Raw genomic sequence first — 14,966 nt, forward strand, 5'->3', positions numbered from 1 at the left:
GAGTGAACACCAGGCAATACCAATCCTTCTTTGCTTAGCTTACTCCATGAGTGTTTCTAAGGTTTGTTCGGTTTATGATATAGCTGAAACTGGTAATTTTAAAAGACCTAAAAGAAAATGAGTTTCTTTAAATAAGTTTGGGATATTGACAACTTTGGCCAACCACCCCAAAAACCTAAAGTCTGGAAACAATGTTTTTAACATCAAACACATCCTTGATATACAGTGATGCTGTGTATCATTTTTGTGCTTAGTGACAATTTTGTGCTTGGTCACCTGAGTAGCTGTCTTCCTCATCAGCTGTTTCACATTAACACACACATGTTCCCACCTTTGCCTTGTTCTCACCCCGTAACTCAGCTTTCCAGAGATTCAGTCAAGTTAGGCAATAATGGGCTAGCAAGACTGCTCTTCCCACCATCATTAGGCCTTTAAAGGAAGAGTACGATTGCATATATTTAAAAAAAAAAAAAAAAAAAGCAGGAGGAGAAGGGGGGAATATACTCTACGTGTAACACTTCAATTTTTTGGAAATTATACAAATTTATTACACTTCCTCTTTGCAATGTATAAGAGTACCAAATATACACATGATCAGCCCTGCAGCTCATTATCAGAACACGTGTGCTCAATTAAGACTGCAGCATTTCAGCTGCTTAGTTCATCTTTAATCCTAATTTTAAGCCAGTCCTCTCCTGTTGTTTAAGGATGACCTAGTATTTTTAGAGATGAGGAAAGATAGCTGTAAATACACACGCACACACAGTCCTGCTTAACAGCTTGCAAGGCATTTCACTATTCTAAAGGAAGGAAAAAAGTTGTGTTTCCTTTTATTACCTCCATCCTAGTAACAGGAAAAGCATTAAGAGGTATCTATAGTGACAAGGCTAATCTAAAATGTCTGGGACTAGCTGCAGAGCAGAGACTCCTCAACCACAGAGGTCCAAGTGCAAGTCTGCACGGGCCCACCAGGGAGCTGGCTCATCACAACCAATGTTATCACCACTGCAGGTACCACATTTGGGAACCCCTCTTCTAAGACATAACATACAAAAATGTTTCTCATTGGCAAAGATAAATGCTAAGATCTCTTTCATTCACAACAGAATTCTATCATTGCATGTTCGCATTTCTTTCACGCATTCACAGGCACCAGAATTATCAGTTGTTCATATTTGTCAAGTATCATGTCCCTGCCTCCTGCCTATTAACTGTGGAAACTAGGACAAAGAAACTACATAAAAGTTCTTGGGAATCAACTTGCAGATTTTCACCACACCAGGAATTCAAAGGGTGCAAGAAAGAGCACAAGTAAAATTATATTCTTTATTCATTCCATTTTAGCTGAGAATACTCCTATTATACAAATACAGTATAAATTCCAAAATCACAATATATTACAAAATAAAAAAGTACAAACTGCATTACTTAATAAATATATCTAACAAGTTAATCAGAAAGTAGAAGAAACAGAATTCAGATCAGAAACATTTAAATGTTTGACCCAGCAAACCATACAAATCTCAATTTAAATACTTTTTAAATGCAGAACACCGCTCCTGATTTCTTGATTAGAAAATAAAGTTAAATGAATAAAACGTTGTGATCAGATAATGATTTGTTGGTGCAATAGAAGTGCCAAAAAAGAAGCAGGGCTTGTACAAAAGACACCAAAACCCCAGAAACCAGACACAAACACTGAGGTGCAGCCAAGGCAATTATTGCCGAAGCGGGAGGCTATTATCTAGTCACAACATTCTATTGCAAGTTAATGTTCTGTTATTACAGATAAATAACATAAATGGAGCAGAGGGTAAGCCAACCAGGCAACAAGAGGCCAGTTTACTCAAAACAGTAATTAAATACAGAAGAGTCCATTGCTCCCTGTACTGTTCATGTGAGCTGCATTCCAACCGGCTCAAAGGACCTGTTCTGTGCTGGAGGCAGAGAAAGCAACTGTTTTGAGAAGCAATCTTTTCAGACTTTGCCGCACTTCTAGAGAAACTATTGTTTTGCAAGAAACACCCACAAAGCTTTCACCAGTTAGGGAGAGTTGTTTGACACCAACTTCATTTGGTAGAAATATAAGGTTTATGGGTTTAAAAAAAAAAAAAAAAACACAGCAAAAAATAGCTGTTACATCATAAGCCTTATCTACAAAAACTGTTTACAAATGTTTTTGGCTGTACAGCTCAAAGCCAGATACTAACACGAGATGTAGAAGATGGAGGTAACAGTTTAAAAATATTGTGCAAAAAATACATTCTTATAGAAAATAGAGAAACAGTGGGGAGGGAAAACACATACACGGAGAATCTGCTGGCAAATAATCCGAGGCTAAGGTTCTTTTTACAACAGAATATTACAAATACGTTAGGATTTATCCCCCACAACCTGTGGCTCTTCTCACCATCTGGGGTGCTGCTGCTTCATTAAGGATTAAGGCATCACCATCACAGCCAGCGCACCTTCCGCCAGTCTGTCAGCCCACGGGCCGGGCAGTCTCACGAGCAGGCGTTCTGCTCGATGTACATCTTGGACAGGGACACTGCCATGGACTTGGCCAGCTCCTCGTCCCGCCTGCGCTGCACCTGAGTCTGTCTGCACCACGCCTCGTACTCCGGGTTGGGGCACAGGCGGTCCAGCACGGCATCGTAGTGCCCGTTGCTGAGCCAGCTCAGCCAGATGCTGGGCCGCGTCGGGTCCTCGGGCCCCAGGTAGTGAACCATGGTGGACACGGTGGGGCTCTCGGGCCGGCCGCCCGTCGTCAGGTGGATGTTCACGTTGAGCATCTGCCCCATGGCCAGCAGCTCCGGGTAGCCGGCCCAGGCTCCGTCCTGCGCGGCGGCGATGAGGAACTCTCCCACGTCGCCCTCGATGATGGGGCTGAAGTGGTCCAGGTGGTCGGCGATGTAGTGCACCGTCTGCTCGCGGAGCTCGCCGTGCAGCCGCTGGTCTCCGTACAGCGCCTTGCAGACGGCTCGGTACAGGCAGTTGCCGTCGGGGATGATGTGGAAGCGGAACCGGCCCTTCTGCCGCAGGTACCCGTCCTGCTTCTCCACCTCGGCCAGGTACAGCGCCAGCTTCTCGCTGCGCTCCGCTCGCCCGCACAGCCCCCGGGGAGCGGAGGGGGCCACACGGCCGCCTTCCTCCTCCCCCTCCTCCTCCTCCTCCTCCTTCTCCTCTCCCTCACGGCTCCGGGGCCTGCCGGCGGCGGCCTGCAGCGCCTGGCGGTGCTCGCTGAGGCGCAGGCTGCGGTTGCTGGGCTCCTCGGCGGGCCTGGGGATGACGGCGGCGGTGGCGACCGAGGCTTCTGCTTCCCCCGGGGGCTGCCGCACGCCCTCCAGGACTCCCTCCAGCCAGCCCGGGCTGTGCGGCGGCTCCGGGCGGGCCTCGCCCCGCTGCACGCCCCGTATGGGCACGATCCGCTCCAGCGGGCGGCGGCGCCGGGCGGTCACGGCGATGTGGGCGCAGGAGCTGTAGTGCGGGCCGGCGGGGCTGGCCGCCGGCATCACCTGCAGGCAGGAGAAGGCGGGCATGGCGCTGCCGCTCCCGGCGCTGCTGCTGGTGCTGCTGCTGCTGGAGGTGATCCCGGAGCCGTCCTTCGCCGGGCTCCCCGCGGCCGGGCCGGGCCCCGCGGCTCCGCTCTTGGACGCCTCAGCCGAGGGGGGGGGTCCCGGCGGCAGCGAGACCTTGAAGACGGCCGCGGTGGTGGCGGTGGCCGGGGGAGCGGCGCCCGGCGGGTAGTGGGTGATGACCGAGCTGTACAGCTGCATCCTCGCCGCCCCCCCGCCGCTTTATAGGCGGCGCCGCCGCAGCCGGGGCGGGGAGCGGGGAGCGGCGGGGGTAAAAATAAACGCGGGCATCACCCCCTGCCCGCCCGGCCCTCCCCTCCCTCACAGCCCGGCCCGGCCCTGCCCCTCCCCGCCTCCGCCGCCCCCAATTCCGCCTGCGCCACAAGCGCCGCGCGCTCCCGCTCCCCCCTCCCCTCCGCGGGCACGCGCGCGGCGGGCCCGGGCCCTTCTGGAAGCTGCTGGAGGCCGGGCCGGGGGGGGCGGGGCCGCCGCTGTGTTTACCTCAGGGCCTGGGCACGTTGGAATGCGGGGGGCGGCGCTTCGTGAGGACACGCCCCCCCCCCAGCTGCCTCAGGGCGTCCGTAACGAAGTTGGGGGCGGTGGGTGAATACCACAGGGCGGGGGGGTTGAAAACACAGCTGAAAAAGATCACGGGGAATTGTCCTTGTTCCTATTTTCATTAAATAATAAAAACAAATCTTAACTAAGAGAATCACTCGTGGCCACAGTGTCAAAAATAACTGCTTCCCTGGAGCCTTAGGTGTCGTTTGAACGCATGTCCAGTGATACCCCCAACACCACACATCTTTTCATTTTTATTCAGAAAATATTTTCTGATCTCCTCACCTTTCACACAGAATGAAAAACGCTGAAATCCCCGATGCTAAAAACTGGGGGTGCTTAAGGGCACAGTCCTCAGATCTGCTTTCCCTTTTTGTTTTGGTTAAAACACAGCATCCAGTCCCATGCACTGCGGGGAGCCTTTTCCTAAAAATTTAGTCAACACGTACCCAAAATCATTGCCTTTGAAGTGTAAGAGGTGTATCAGATCTGAATCAAATCCCTGATTTCCCTGCCCCAGCCAGCAAGCTGACACTTCTGGACAAATGGCGATGGGCATTAGCCAGGAGCGCTTCTAGCAGCCGCTTACGGGGCGATAAGGTATTACAGCTGCTCTGAAATTACAGAGTGACTCCTGTATTTCTGAATGTTCAGCACTCTGCCTTAAATATAGCATGTGAGATCAGCCAGTGAATCCGTATTTCTGGATGACAAATGGCTCTGAGAGGAAACAAACGAGCCAAGTGGTAGTAAATTGAAGTGCTTTCCTCCTTAAAACGAAGGCCTGGAGCAAAAGAAAGATTCCTGCTTAGTTTTGCTTCTTAATCAAAATTTTACAAGGTATATTCCCAAGCTAAAATGAATTCTAATATATTCAGAGGTGATCTAATGTAAAATCACTGGAAGTTGTCCCTTCCCAGAGGGTTTAAAACGTGCCAATAGCTGTTCACTGTGGGGTTTTTGCGTTGTTACTGTAATAAAGATGTACATTACTTAATGCTCACCGGCTCTTCTGCCCACATTTTTTACTTTAAAAAATTTATGTCTACATTTTTGCTTAGTGAATCGTTCTGCCCACAGGTGAATGCCAGAGCCGACTTCAGGGTGGTGGGTTTAAGGTCTTAAATAGTATGGTAAATGAGTTGGGGGGGGAGGCACAGAGAGAGGCAGCTCTTTCTGTCAGAGAGCACTAAATGGATGCAGAATAACTTCTGTTAAAAATGAGTGCTGCAGTTTGAATATGCAGTACTGCTGTTTTCTGTCTCCTAGGATATTACAGAAACTCCCAATAATGACTGTTCCACCTCTCCAAAACCACAGGTTATTTGGAACGGTGGTACAGTAGCTGATGGGCAGCTGTTTAATTCTGATTGTTAGTTACGATGAGGTACAGCATTTGTGGTGCTTCCTTTGAGGAAAGAACCAGATTCATTATGTATGCCCAAATTTCCATCATGTTAGTATTCTGATCACAGAATCACAGAATTGTAGGGGCTGGAAGGGACCTCCAGAGATCATCAGGTCCAAGCCCCCTGCCAAAGCAGGTTCCCTAGAGCAGGCTGCCCAGGGAGGCATCCAGATGGGCCTTGAGTATCTCCAGAGAAGGAGACTCCACAACCTCCCTGGGCAGCCTGTCCCAGTGCTCCATCACCCTCACCATGAAGAAGTCCTTTCACATGTTGGTGCAGAACTTCCTGTGATCCATTTTTTGACCATTACCCCTTGTCCTGCCCCACAAACCTGTAAAAGGAGGTTGGCCAAATTCTTCTGTCCCCCACACTTATCCCACTGGCCTTCTTGGCCACCAGGGCACACTGCTGGCTCATGGTCAACCTGTCATCCACCAGGCCCCCCCAAGTCTTCCTCCACAGAGCTTCTCTCCAGCAGGTCAACCCTCAGCCTGTACTGATACATGTGGTTGTTCCTTCCCAGGTGCAGGACTCTATGCTTGCTCTTGTTAAACCTCATTTGTTTACTTCCTGTCAAAAATTCTGATGCTCTGCTACAGCATATTCTGGACAAAAAGGTTATTTATAGCTGAACAAAAATCCAAGAAGTACCCTGAAACAGATGCTAAATATGCCAGCAGTTTTTGTAATGTTATCAGATGCATCATTCTTTTATTCTCTTTTCATCTATAAACAGGTGTAAATAATGCCATTCCTGTTTTCAGTTAAAATGCATGTAGTCAGCTTCCTAATAATGTTAAAATACAATCAAAATCTGTTACTAGGTAACTAGTGACAAAACAAACATTTATACTGCTGTATTAGTGTTAATAGTATATTGCTTTCAACATACTAATTATCTCCCATGCAAAGTAAATAGAAAGAGAAGTTCACCTTGATGCTTTTTACCTGTTATTAAACACTGACAGTGCAATGTGGCCAACATTTTCCATGACTGAGCACCCAGAATTAGTCATATGCATTTGGCTCGGGTGGAATCCAATCTCTTGTGAAAACAACGACAAAAATCCCATTGAGCCTCTGCAGCACAAGCCTTTCATGGCTAGTTCTCAGCTTTCATAGAAGGAGGTACCAAGAAGTCAGCACATACCTGAAAGGTCATTTTCTAAATATCTGACTTCTGTTTTTAACAATTACCTCTTAATCCATGGTTTGCTCAAGGGTCCCAGGCTGAAGAAAAGGGTGGCAACAGAGAGGAATGATCAGGTGCTATGAATACAGTCCCTGTGAGAATTAAATTTCAAGGAAGAATTTGAACTTCTTCAATGCAAGGGTATCTATAAAAGGACAGGGCACGTGATTATGCCTTTGGTACCTTTTACTACCAGAAGATTTTTGCTGTTTCACTGAGCTGGATGTACAGCAGCTGTTGGGGAAAAATTAAACTCTGCTTTTCAGAGTGGCCTGGATAAAACACGATGCACAGATCAACTGCTTCCAGAATATTCTGACATTTTCAGCTTCTGTCACTTTTGCCTGCATACTGTGGCCACACAGGCACTAGAAGGCTTTGTAAAGCAAGCAGAACATAACATGGAGATGCCTTTGACAGTCTTCCATAAATTACTGTTCCCAGCTTTCTGATTCCCTTGCTAATACAGAATAGATCTTAAAGCAATCTCTGTAGTAATAAAGCGTAAATATCTCTTGAGGTTAAAGTTTCTCCTGACATAATCATTATCCCTGGTTACGCTGTACATGCCAGGAATTGTTCAGATTGTTTAGAAGGCAGACCACAATATAAAAACAGCTGTGGAAAAACGGTGGCATTCAGTGACGTAAAACTGAAGTTCCTAAGAGTGGAACTACTTTAAATGATTGACACAGAAGAGACAAGTTAATTACATCAGCAGGATTATTTATTAGTGAAGAAGGGGAGAGAAGTTAGCTTAAATGATGTATTGAATGACACTGAATAAGCATTTCCAGAGCCTTTTTTTTTCTTCTTGGTAACGTAACTGTCCTTCAGCCAAAGATATTTCTGGCTGAAGTATTTCATGAATTCATAGCTCTTTGTACATAATTGGACAATGAGATGTTTATTTTTTATTAATAATTTAAAGTATTATATCAAGGACAAAGTTAAAAAATAATAGAAAAATATATACATACTATGGATATAAACCAAGGATCCTCCAAGACAGGGAAGAAATACATGAGCTGGAACTAGAAAGAACATCCCAAATCATTCATTTTATCTTTTGTTGCTGCAGGTGATCACATCATTCCTTTCATAAAATTACCAGCTTACAGGTAAGTTATTCAGCGTATAGTTAAATGAACTTGTGAAGACGTCATGAACTAACAGCACTGCCACAAGAACCAATTCTGCTCTTTCCATTCCCAGTCTCTTTTTTCTTCTGTTGATGCCATCTTCTTTGTGATGGCCTTATGATGACCCTTTACTCTGTAGAGTATCTACTTCCTTGAACCCTTAACATACCACTAACATAAAATGAAGAGTAAGCATATCAACACTTACTTTTGAAGTATAAATGCTGCATAAAACAAGGGATGTATCTTAGGGAGTTGCCTCACAATTTGTTGTTTAGCTTCTATTATACTGTCATGTTAAAATCATACTCATTGTATGGGTGCACTAGTCATTAGAGATGTAACCGACAGTGTGACATCATGTGTCAAGACTGTGGAAAAAGGACTGTTGGTGATAAATTTAGACATTCACTCATATCTCAGGGTCTCATAGTCATATCCCACTTGATAAGCGAGCCTCTAAATGTGAGCTATGACGCAGGTCAAGTCTCTCATTTCTACTCAGAACTGTAGATGGCATTTGTGGTGCTCATTGTGAATACAGCCTTAAGATGCTATCAGAAAAATAAAGGGATCAACAATGCTATTTTCTCTGAGGAAAAAAAAAAAAGTAATAATGTGATGTAAACAAGCTTCAAAATGTGTATGGAATTTAGAAAGGCTTATATCTTAATAAACCTCAAATGATATAGAAGCGTTTGCTATGTCTATATTTTATTAACTATTTGATTTCCTATATCAGATAACTTTTTTTCCTTTCATGTTGGTCAATGGCAAATTTAGAGTTGAGGCAAGTGGATATTCTGGTTCATACCAAGAGCAGAACAGAGTTCTGACAAGAACAGACCGTGAAGCTAGTAGAGGAAGTTTGCAGTACAGAAATAACAGAAGCAGGAAATCGTCATGTACAATTACAGGAAATATCATTAATAGATTAATCTTGATTTAAAAAAACAAACAAACAAAAAAAAGTAAATGTAAAAAAAAAAAACTGTGGTAGAAAAGAAATTGCAGTACTGCCTACTCCTGAAGCTAAAACATGCTTCAATGAGGCAATAAGCATCCAACATTTCCATGGGTGGCCTTGCAACAGAAAGGCTTTGGAGACTGATTCAAATGGCACTCATCTGCTCTGTCCTCCAAAACCCTGCAATGCAGAGCTTTCCTTACCTTTTTTTTCCACCAGGAAACAGCCAAAGGAGGTACCATCACTTCACACAGACAAGGATTGTAGCAGAAAACCACACTACATAGTTAATGTTTTCAGAGTCACGGAATAACATATAATTACATAAAATACCTTTGTTACTCCACTGCTTGGTCCATCCTGTGGGAAAGGACTGTGGTTACGCATGGTATAACCAGCCCAACAAGTAATGTTCTAGCCCTGATGAAATTTACGGAAAGAACGTACCTCATTGCAATTACAAACCTGCTTTGTTTCCACCTACATCGCGTAGAGCTAACTGTTATGGCAAGGTCAGATCACAGCTATTTAACTCCACTGTCTAATGAGAAAAAATAAGGCAGGTAGAGCCATTAGAGAGGAGGGATGACATCAATTAATCCTTATTAACATCCTACCCTGTAAACAGGCAAACCTTTCTTAACCTAGTTTTTCATGGCTAAATGCAGAATACACCATTATTTTTCTGATCCAACATTTTCAAAGTTCCAATATAGTGAGAGGTAATTGAAAAAGAGTGTAACAGTGAGCCCAAGTCCAATGTCTTTTTCACTGGAAGAAGCTGGGAACAACTACACTCCAATTAGTCAGTTTATACCAGTAACTACCAACAAGATAAAATCTTAACTCAATTTGGTCATCCTGAAAAACAAAGTAGTGTTTCTACAGTTATGAGTGATCATCTATAGAAACTTAAAAATTAGATTTCAGCAATGTCAGTTTCTGTACTTATTCAAGTACATTTGAAACATTACAATTGTTATAAAAAAGTACTAATTACAAGTTAATTCTCATGTATTATCCATACATGAAAATATAAACATTTTTCTAATCGTGATTTCTACGCAAGTACAATTTTATAAAACTTAATCTGTACTCATTTAGTAATTCAGTGTGAGAATCCCAACTAAAATTAACTTACTGTATCAGACCTGGGCCTTCCTGATGAACAGAGGGCTTTGTGCATGCCCCTCTGAATTTGGTATAAAATTACTAGATGAAATTCAGTGTATCTAATCTTGCTGGCTCTAAATAAAGTTTCTGATACTGCACAGTGTGAAATATTATTAAACCAATGAAAATGGGAATTAGAACAAGAACTACAAGGCGGCTGTGGGACTCATTAGAGGAGAGAAAGCTGCAGATAATTTAAAGGAATCATTATGCTGAAAGAAGCTTGCCAGTGGAGTTCTTTAAAGATTAGTCCTGGGACTGACTTTGTTTAATATTTTCATTAATTACTCTGGCACATGGTGTGCTATTGACTTTCACTAATGGCTGTAGAGCTGAGCAACATTGTTACTGTAATGATTTTTGAAATATCATACTGGAAACATTTGGAGACTGGGAATGGAGTTGCCTATGTGGATAGATGAAATTCAGCACTGCAAATGGAAGATCATCCACCTGGTGACAGGTAAGTATTTCTGCTATTAGCAGAATATCAGCTGTGGGAAATCATCAGGAGAGAAGAAAAATCAACACATGATATGCAATAGTGGAATAGCTTCATCATTATCCCTTCTCATCTGGAATATCATATTTATTTCTGGTCAACATTGCTTAAGGATGTTAAATTTTGACTGGAACATAAGCAAGGGGGAATTAAAATGACCACAGCACTGGTGACACCCTAACAAGAGGAGACCAAACATTCTTGGCTTACGTTATCTAAAGAAGATTGAAAAGGGCTGTCTATAAATACCTCACAGATGAAATACTAGGGAGCAAGAAGAGCTGATTAAGTTAAAGGACAGTGCTGGCCAAACTGAAATGGATACAACCTGGCAATGAATAAATTTAGTCTTGACTCACACCCTTGGCTTTCAGATATGACATAATTGCAAATAATTTCATGGAAGGATCCTGGTAACAAAATACTAGTAGCAGTATGTTGAAAACACGATGGCCTGTGAATGCACGGACCATTTTGGTTTAATGATATCAGTATGGCAATAGCTTGGTAAAGACTTTAATCTGTATGTGCAGTAAAACCTCATCCCGCTACTTTGTTCCATTTATTTCTGTTTCCCAAGGGGTTTGTGATCTGTCATTCTCTCCTCCTGCAAATACATCCATCTTCTGAAAGTGCTACTTCACTTTTATTTTATTTTTTTTTTTTTTTTTACAAATTGTTCAAGGGATTTATGTCATTAGTCTGAGCAAAGAGCAACTGTATTACATCTTGTTTGAAGTTTGCTGCTGCTTTAATGGCCTTCAAAACAAACTATATACCTAAAGACCTGTTCACTTGTTCCAACACAGACAGTGAGAATAAAACAGACTTACTGTATTTTTCTTGGGTCAAAAATGCCTCCGATAATCAGGAAAAAAAAACAGGAAATACATGCATTGTTTGATTTGTCATACTTGTGTTGCAACCTACTCTGTTTCTCTGAAATATAGGACTAAGACAATTTGACCCTTTACTCTTGATGACTGTCAGTCAAAGGAGGCAGGATGTGTAAAGTGATCACAATTAGACTCTGAAGCAAAATCTGAGGTAGCTGAATGGGACAGGGGCTTTATCGTGTTTTGCCAATTCCCTTGTGTTGTTGAATTCAGACATTTCCAAACTAAAGAGACAAACAGGCATATTACATATATACAAAAGCTTTCTTGTTATATTCTGACATAACGGACACCAAATACTGTGTTTTAGTTAAGTAATAAAAGAGCATCTAGTTTTAAAAAAGATGTTATGTTCAACTGTAAACATCAGTTCCCTAGAAGTCAACCTCATCTAAGCTCAGCAAGAAGCCATGGTGAGGAGTAGTGCTGATGCAGAAGCCTCATCTCCCACTTGTGGAACCACAGGAAAGAGAAAACCCAACCCACTAGTGAAAGAGCAGCTGTCCTGGAGAGACAACCAACCTCATTTTGTAAAATTAAAGCCCATATTTTATTATGCCATAAGTGCTATTATTTAAGATTTGGCACCAGCACCATTCCAAATCCATTTTCAACAGCTCCTAACTAGGTTAAAATAACATAAAATCCTCTTCAGGGAATTTGATGAAGGAAGACAATAAACAAATAACTTTTGATTATTATCTCAGAAGATTCAGTAGCTGACCTTATATAGACTAGACAGCAACAATGTTTCTAAATAAACAAGGTAATGACTGCAGTAATTAAGGCGTGAAGCATCAAGCTACTTAACATAAATGTAGTAGTTACAATAGTAAGACCAGGCTGTAATCAAAAGTAAAAAAACAACTACGACAAGATAAAACATGTCATAAGCAAAGTGTCAATTTTTCTGTTTATAAATAAATGTGAATTATCAGGTGTGTATTGCCCTGTTCCTCTCACATGTATCCAAGCAATATATGGGATTATGAAAAACAGTTTTCTTAACCTTTAATCTGATTCCTGTATATCAGTGGAACACAGATGTAATTTGGGGGCAGTTTTTCCATGTATCACACTACAGCCTATGTTAATAAAACATTTCTGTTTCCAATGGAAAATTACACTTCTTCCCCAAACAAAATGAACTCCTCTATACATTATTATTGCTGGAAGGCATCCTAAAAGTAAGGCAAGTTTTACAAATGGTATTTGTAAGCCAAGTAACAATCTTTGCTTTTCACTCAACTGCCTTTATCATTTTTGCTAAACTGAGAGAAAGTGTCAGAGAACACCTGAGTTACAAGCACATATTACTCAACACATGACTTCATAATGACATCACCCTATTTATATTAACTTTAGTAACATTTGTTTAAGTAGTGATGACATCTGCTCGTTTCTTACCAATTACATTTCTCTGATATAAAAACATTGTTGCTTTACATCTTTTTCAGCTTGAACTCAAGAAAGAGAAAAAACCTAGCAATTTAAATTTCAAGTTAGTTTCTATCTCTTTCCATATTTCTTCTGTGGACAAAGTGAAATGGTGCCCAGAGATTACAAAAAAGAGGCACAATTAATAAAATTGTTTTAATTTTCAAAATTGAAGGCACACTTTTTCTATAAGCCATACAAATACTTTACACCTTATGGATTCACAGCAATTTGCAAGATTTCATCCATGCTAACGACTCCAAATATCATAAATGATGATTTATTATGTAAACATAGTTTGTAATAACTTTTGTTCCATAAATATTATATATCACATTGAACAGACATAGGTGATAATCCTAGAAAGATTACAATTCATCCCATTTAAAAATCCCTACAATTTGTTAGATAAGCCATTATTTTGCTTCTCTATTTATAGGATTGGGCTGCATGGATGTGGTTTGTTCTTAAACAGGTGCTTTCTCTCTATGTGCAACTTGAGTTCAGACAAAACTGAAGTGACTTTTAGTGCAAATGCTAATTACTGATTTCAGAGCACTGCAGATCACAGTGCATTGAAACACAGACTAATAACTAAGTATTTTTTTCCAGCTAGCCCATACTGTCTGACGGACTTCTATCCAGGGAGAATTACAAGAATATTCTGAGTAGCTTCTGGTCATCATACGGGTATCTCAAACATTAAAAAAAAATTAAAAAAAAATAAAAACCTACCTTTGTTATTACACTGAAAGCAAATAAGTTGTTATGAGAAGCTGATAAGTGTTTGACATCACCCTTTTCTAGCTTGCAGTCATAACCAGAAAGAAATTTGGCTTTCTTCCACCTCCAGCGCCTCACTCCACATCCAGGATGATCAAGGTGGTGCTTGGGTGCCCGATAATCACCTAAAACAATTAAAGAATTTCTCTGCAACATGCCATGATGGCGAGGAGGAGATTTTCTTTACCTGCCAGGAATTTAGACACAGTGCACCAGCTCTCCTCAGATCCCGCTCAGTGCAAACCCAAGAGGGCCTAACCATTTACATTTCAATCCAGCAGCTCCCGCGGGCAGCCAGCTGCTCCTAACCACACACGCATTACCTGGAAGGCAGAGGGGGCTGCGAGCAGACGAAACGCACCCCACCCACCCCGGGGGGGGCGCGGGCCCCCTGTGACAGCCGCCGCTTCCCCTTCCCGAACGGAAGCGTCCCCGCTGCGCTCCGCCTGCCGGGGCGGGCGCTGGTTGCCATGGGTGCGGCGCGGCGGCCCCGGCGCGGCCCAGCCCGGCCATGAGCGGCCGTGAGGCGGGGGCGGCGGCCGCCTGCCCGCAGCCATGGGCCCGCTACCTCGCCCCGGCGACGCTGGAGCTGCTGGCGCTGCCCTGCCGCCTGCCTCGGTCCCAGCCCCAGCCCCAGCCCCAACCCCAACCCCAACCCCAGCACCGGTGAGGCCGGTCGTGGGGAATCTCCTTGTGCTTAAATTGAAAGGAGTCCCCCTGCACACAAAATTAAAGTTAATGTAGCCCACGGTTATTCTTTCCTTTTGGTTGTGCTTCTCACAGTGTAATGTCACGTCGGTGAGAGGTTTCACGCATCCCATCCTAAAACGCTGAGATCTGGGGATTGATACAGCGTCACAGCCGCTCGTATTCGACAGTAATACTACTGGGAATGTGCCTGAATGTTCACAGAATAAAGGGGTCTTCGGAAGACCTCTGACTGAGTGACAGTAAAATTTTGAGTCAATTTGTCCAGTTTTGATCACTTACAAATTAGGTAGACCTGGGCAAGAAATGTCTGACGCTATCCTTTTATAACAGAATTCTGACAGCGCCAAAAATCCTAAATATTTAACAATCCAATGATATAATGCTTTATTAAGAATGTAATGGCGTTAAGTGTTATTTTGATGAAATTAGTAATATATAAATAATATTTTTTTTTCAGTGAAATAGAAGATCAAGCTCCTAAATAAGTCTACAGTCCAGTTTTTGGTCTGATGTATTTCTCTAAAGAACACTGAAAAATACTTATTTTCTCTTAGAATGCAAACATTTCTTTAGTATTTTCTTTCATGTTATTTCACATAATGGTAGTGTTGCTTGAAT

At 42.8% G+C, this 14,966-nt stretch overlaps 2 protein-coding genes and 1 long non-coding RNA gene across 7 annotated transcripts in view; 1 reads left to right on the forward strand and 2 right to left on the reverse strand.

The window, feature by feature from the left end:
- Positions 1-1,312: 1,312 nt before the first annotated feature.
- Positions 1,313-3,921, reverse strand: OTUD1 (OTU deubiquitinase 1). Its single transcript, XM_068673740.1, has one exon. The coding sequence runs from the start codon at positions 3,774-3,776 to the stop codon at positions 2,505-2,507; it is 1,272 nt and encodes a 423-aa protein (XP_068529841.1). The 5' UTR covers positions 3,777-3,921; the 3' UTR covers positions 1,313-2,504.
- Positions 3,922-7,442: 3,521 nt separating this feature from the next.
- LOC137852231 (uncharacterized) lies at positions 7,443-13,928 on the reverse strand. Its single transcript, XR_011093740.1, has 2 exons — positions 13,590-13,928; positions 7,443-11,641 (listed from the first exon to the last, which is right to left on the reverse strand). It is a non-coding gene; the product is annotated as an uncharacterized lncRNA (long non-coding RNA).
- A 217-nt stretch (positions 13,929-14,145) lies between these two features.
- Positions 14,146-14,966, forward strand: part of C2H10orf67 (chromosome 2 C10orf67 homolog) — a 41,969-nt gene continuing 41,148 nt past the window's right edge. For all 5 annotated transcript variants that reach the window (XR_011093739.1, XM_068673735.1, XM_068673739.1 and 2 more), the window contains exon 1: positions 14,146-14,303. Coding sequence is in view for 4 of the 5 variants with exons in the window: in XM_068673735.1 (XP_068529836.1) it covers positions 14,149-14,303 (155 nt within the window). In the remaining variant the exon portion in view is untranslated. The remainder of the gene's footprint in view (positions 14,304-14,966) is intronic.

The sequence above is a fragment of the Anas acuta genome, chromosome 2 (assembly GCF_963932015.1).
Source record: "Anas acuta chromosome 2, bAnaAcu1.1, whole genome shotgun sequence".
In the NCBI taxonomy this organism is placed as follows: domain Eukaryota; kingdom Metazoa; phylum Chordata; class Aves; order Anseriformes; family Anatidae; genus Anas; species Anas acuta.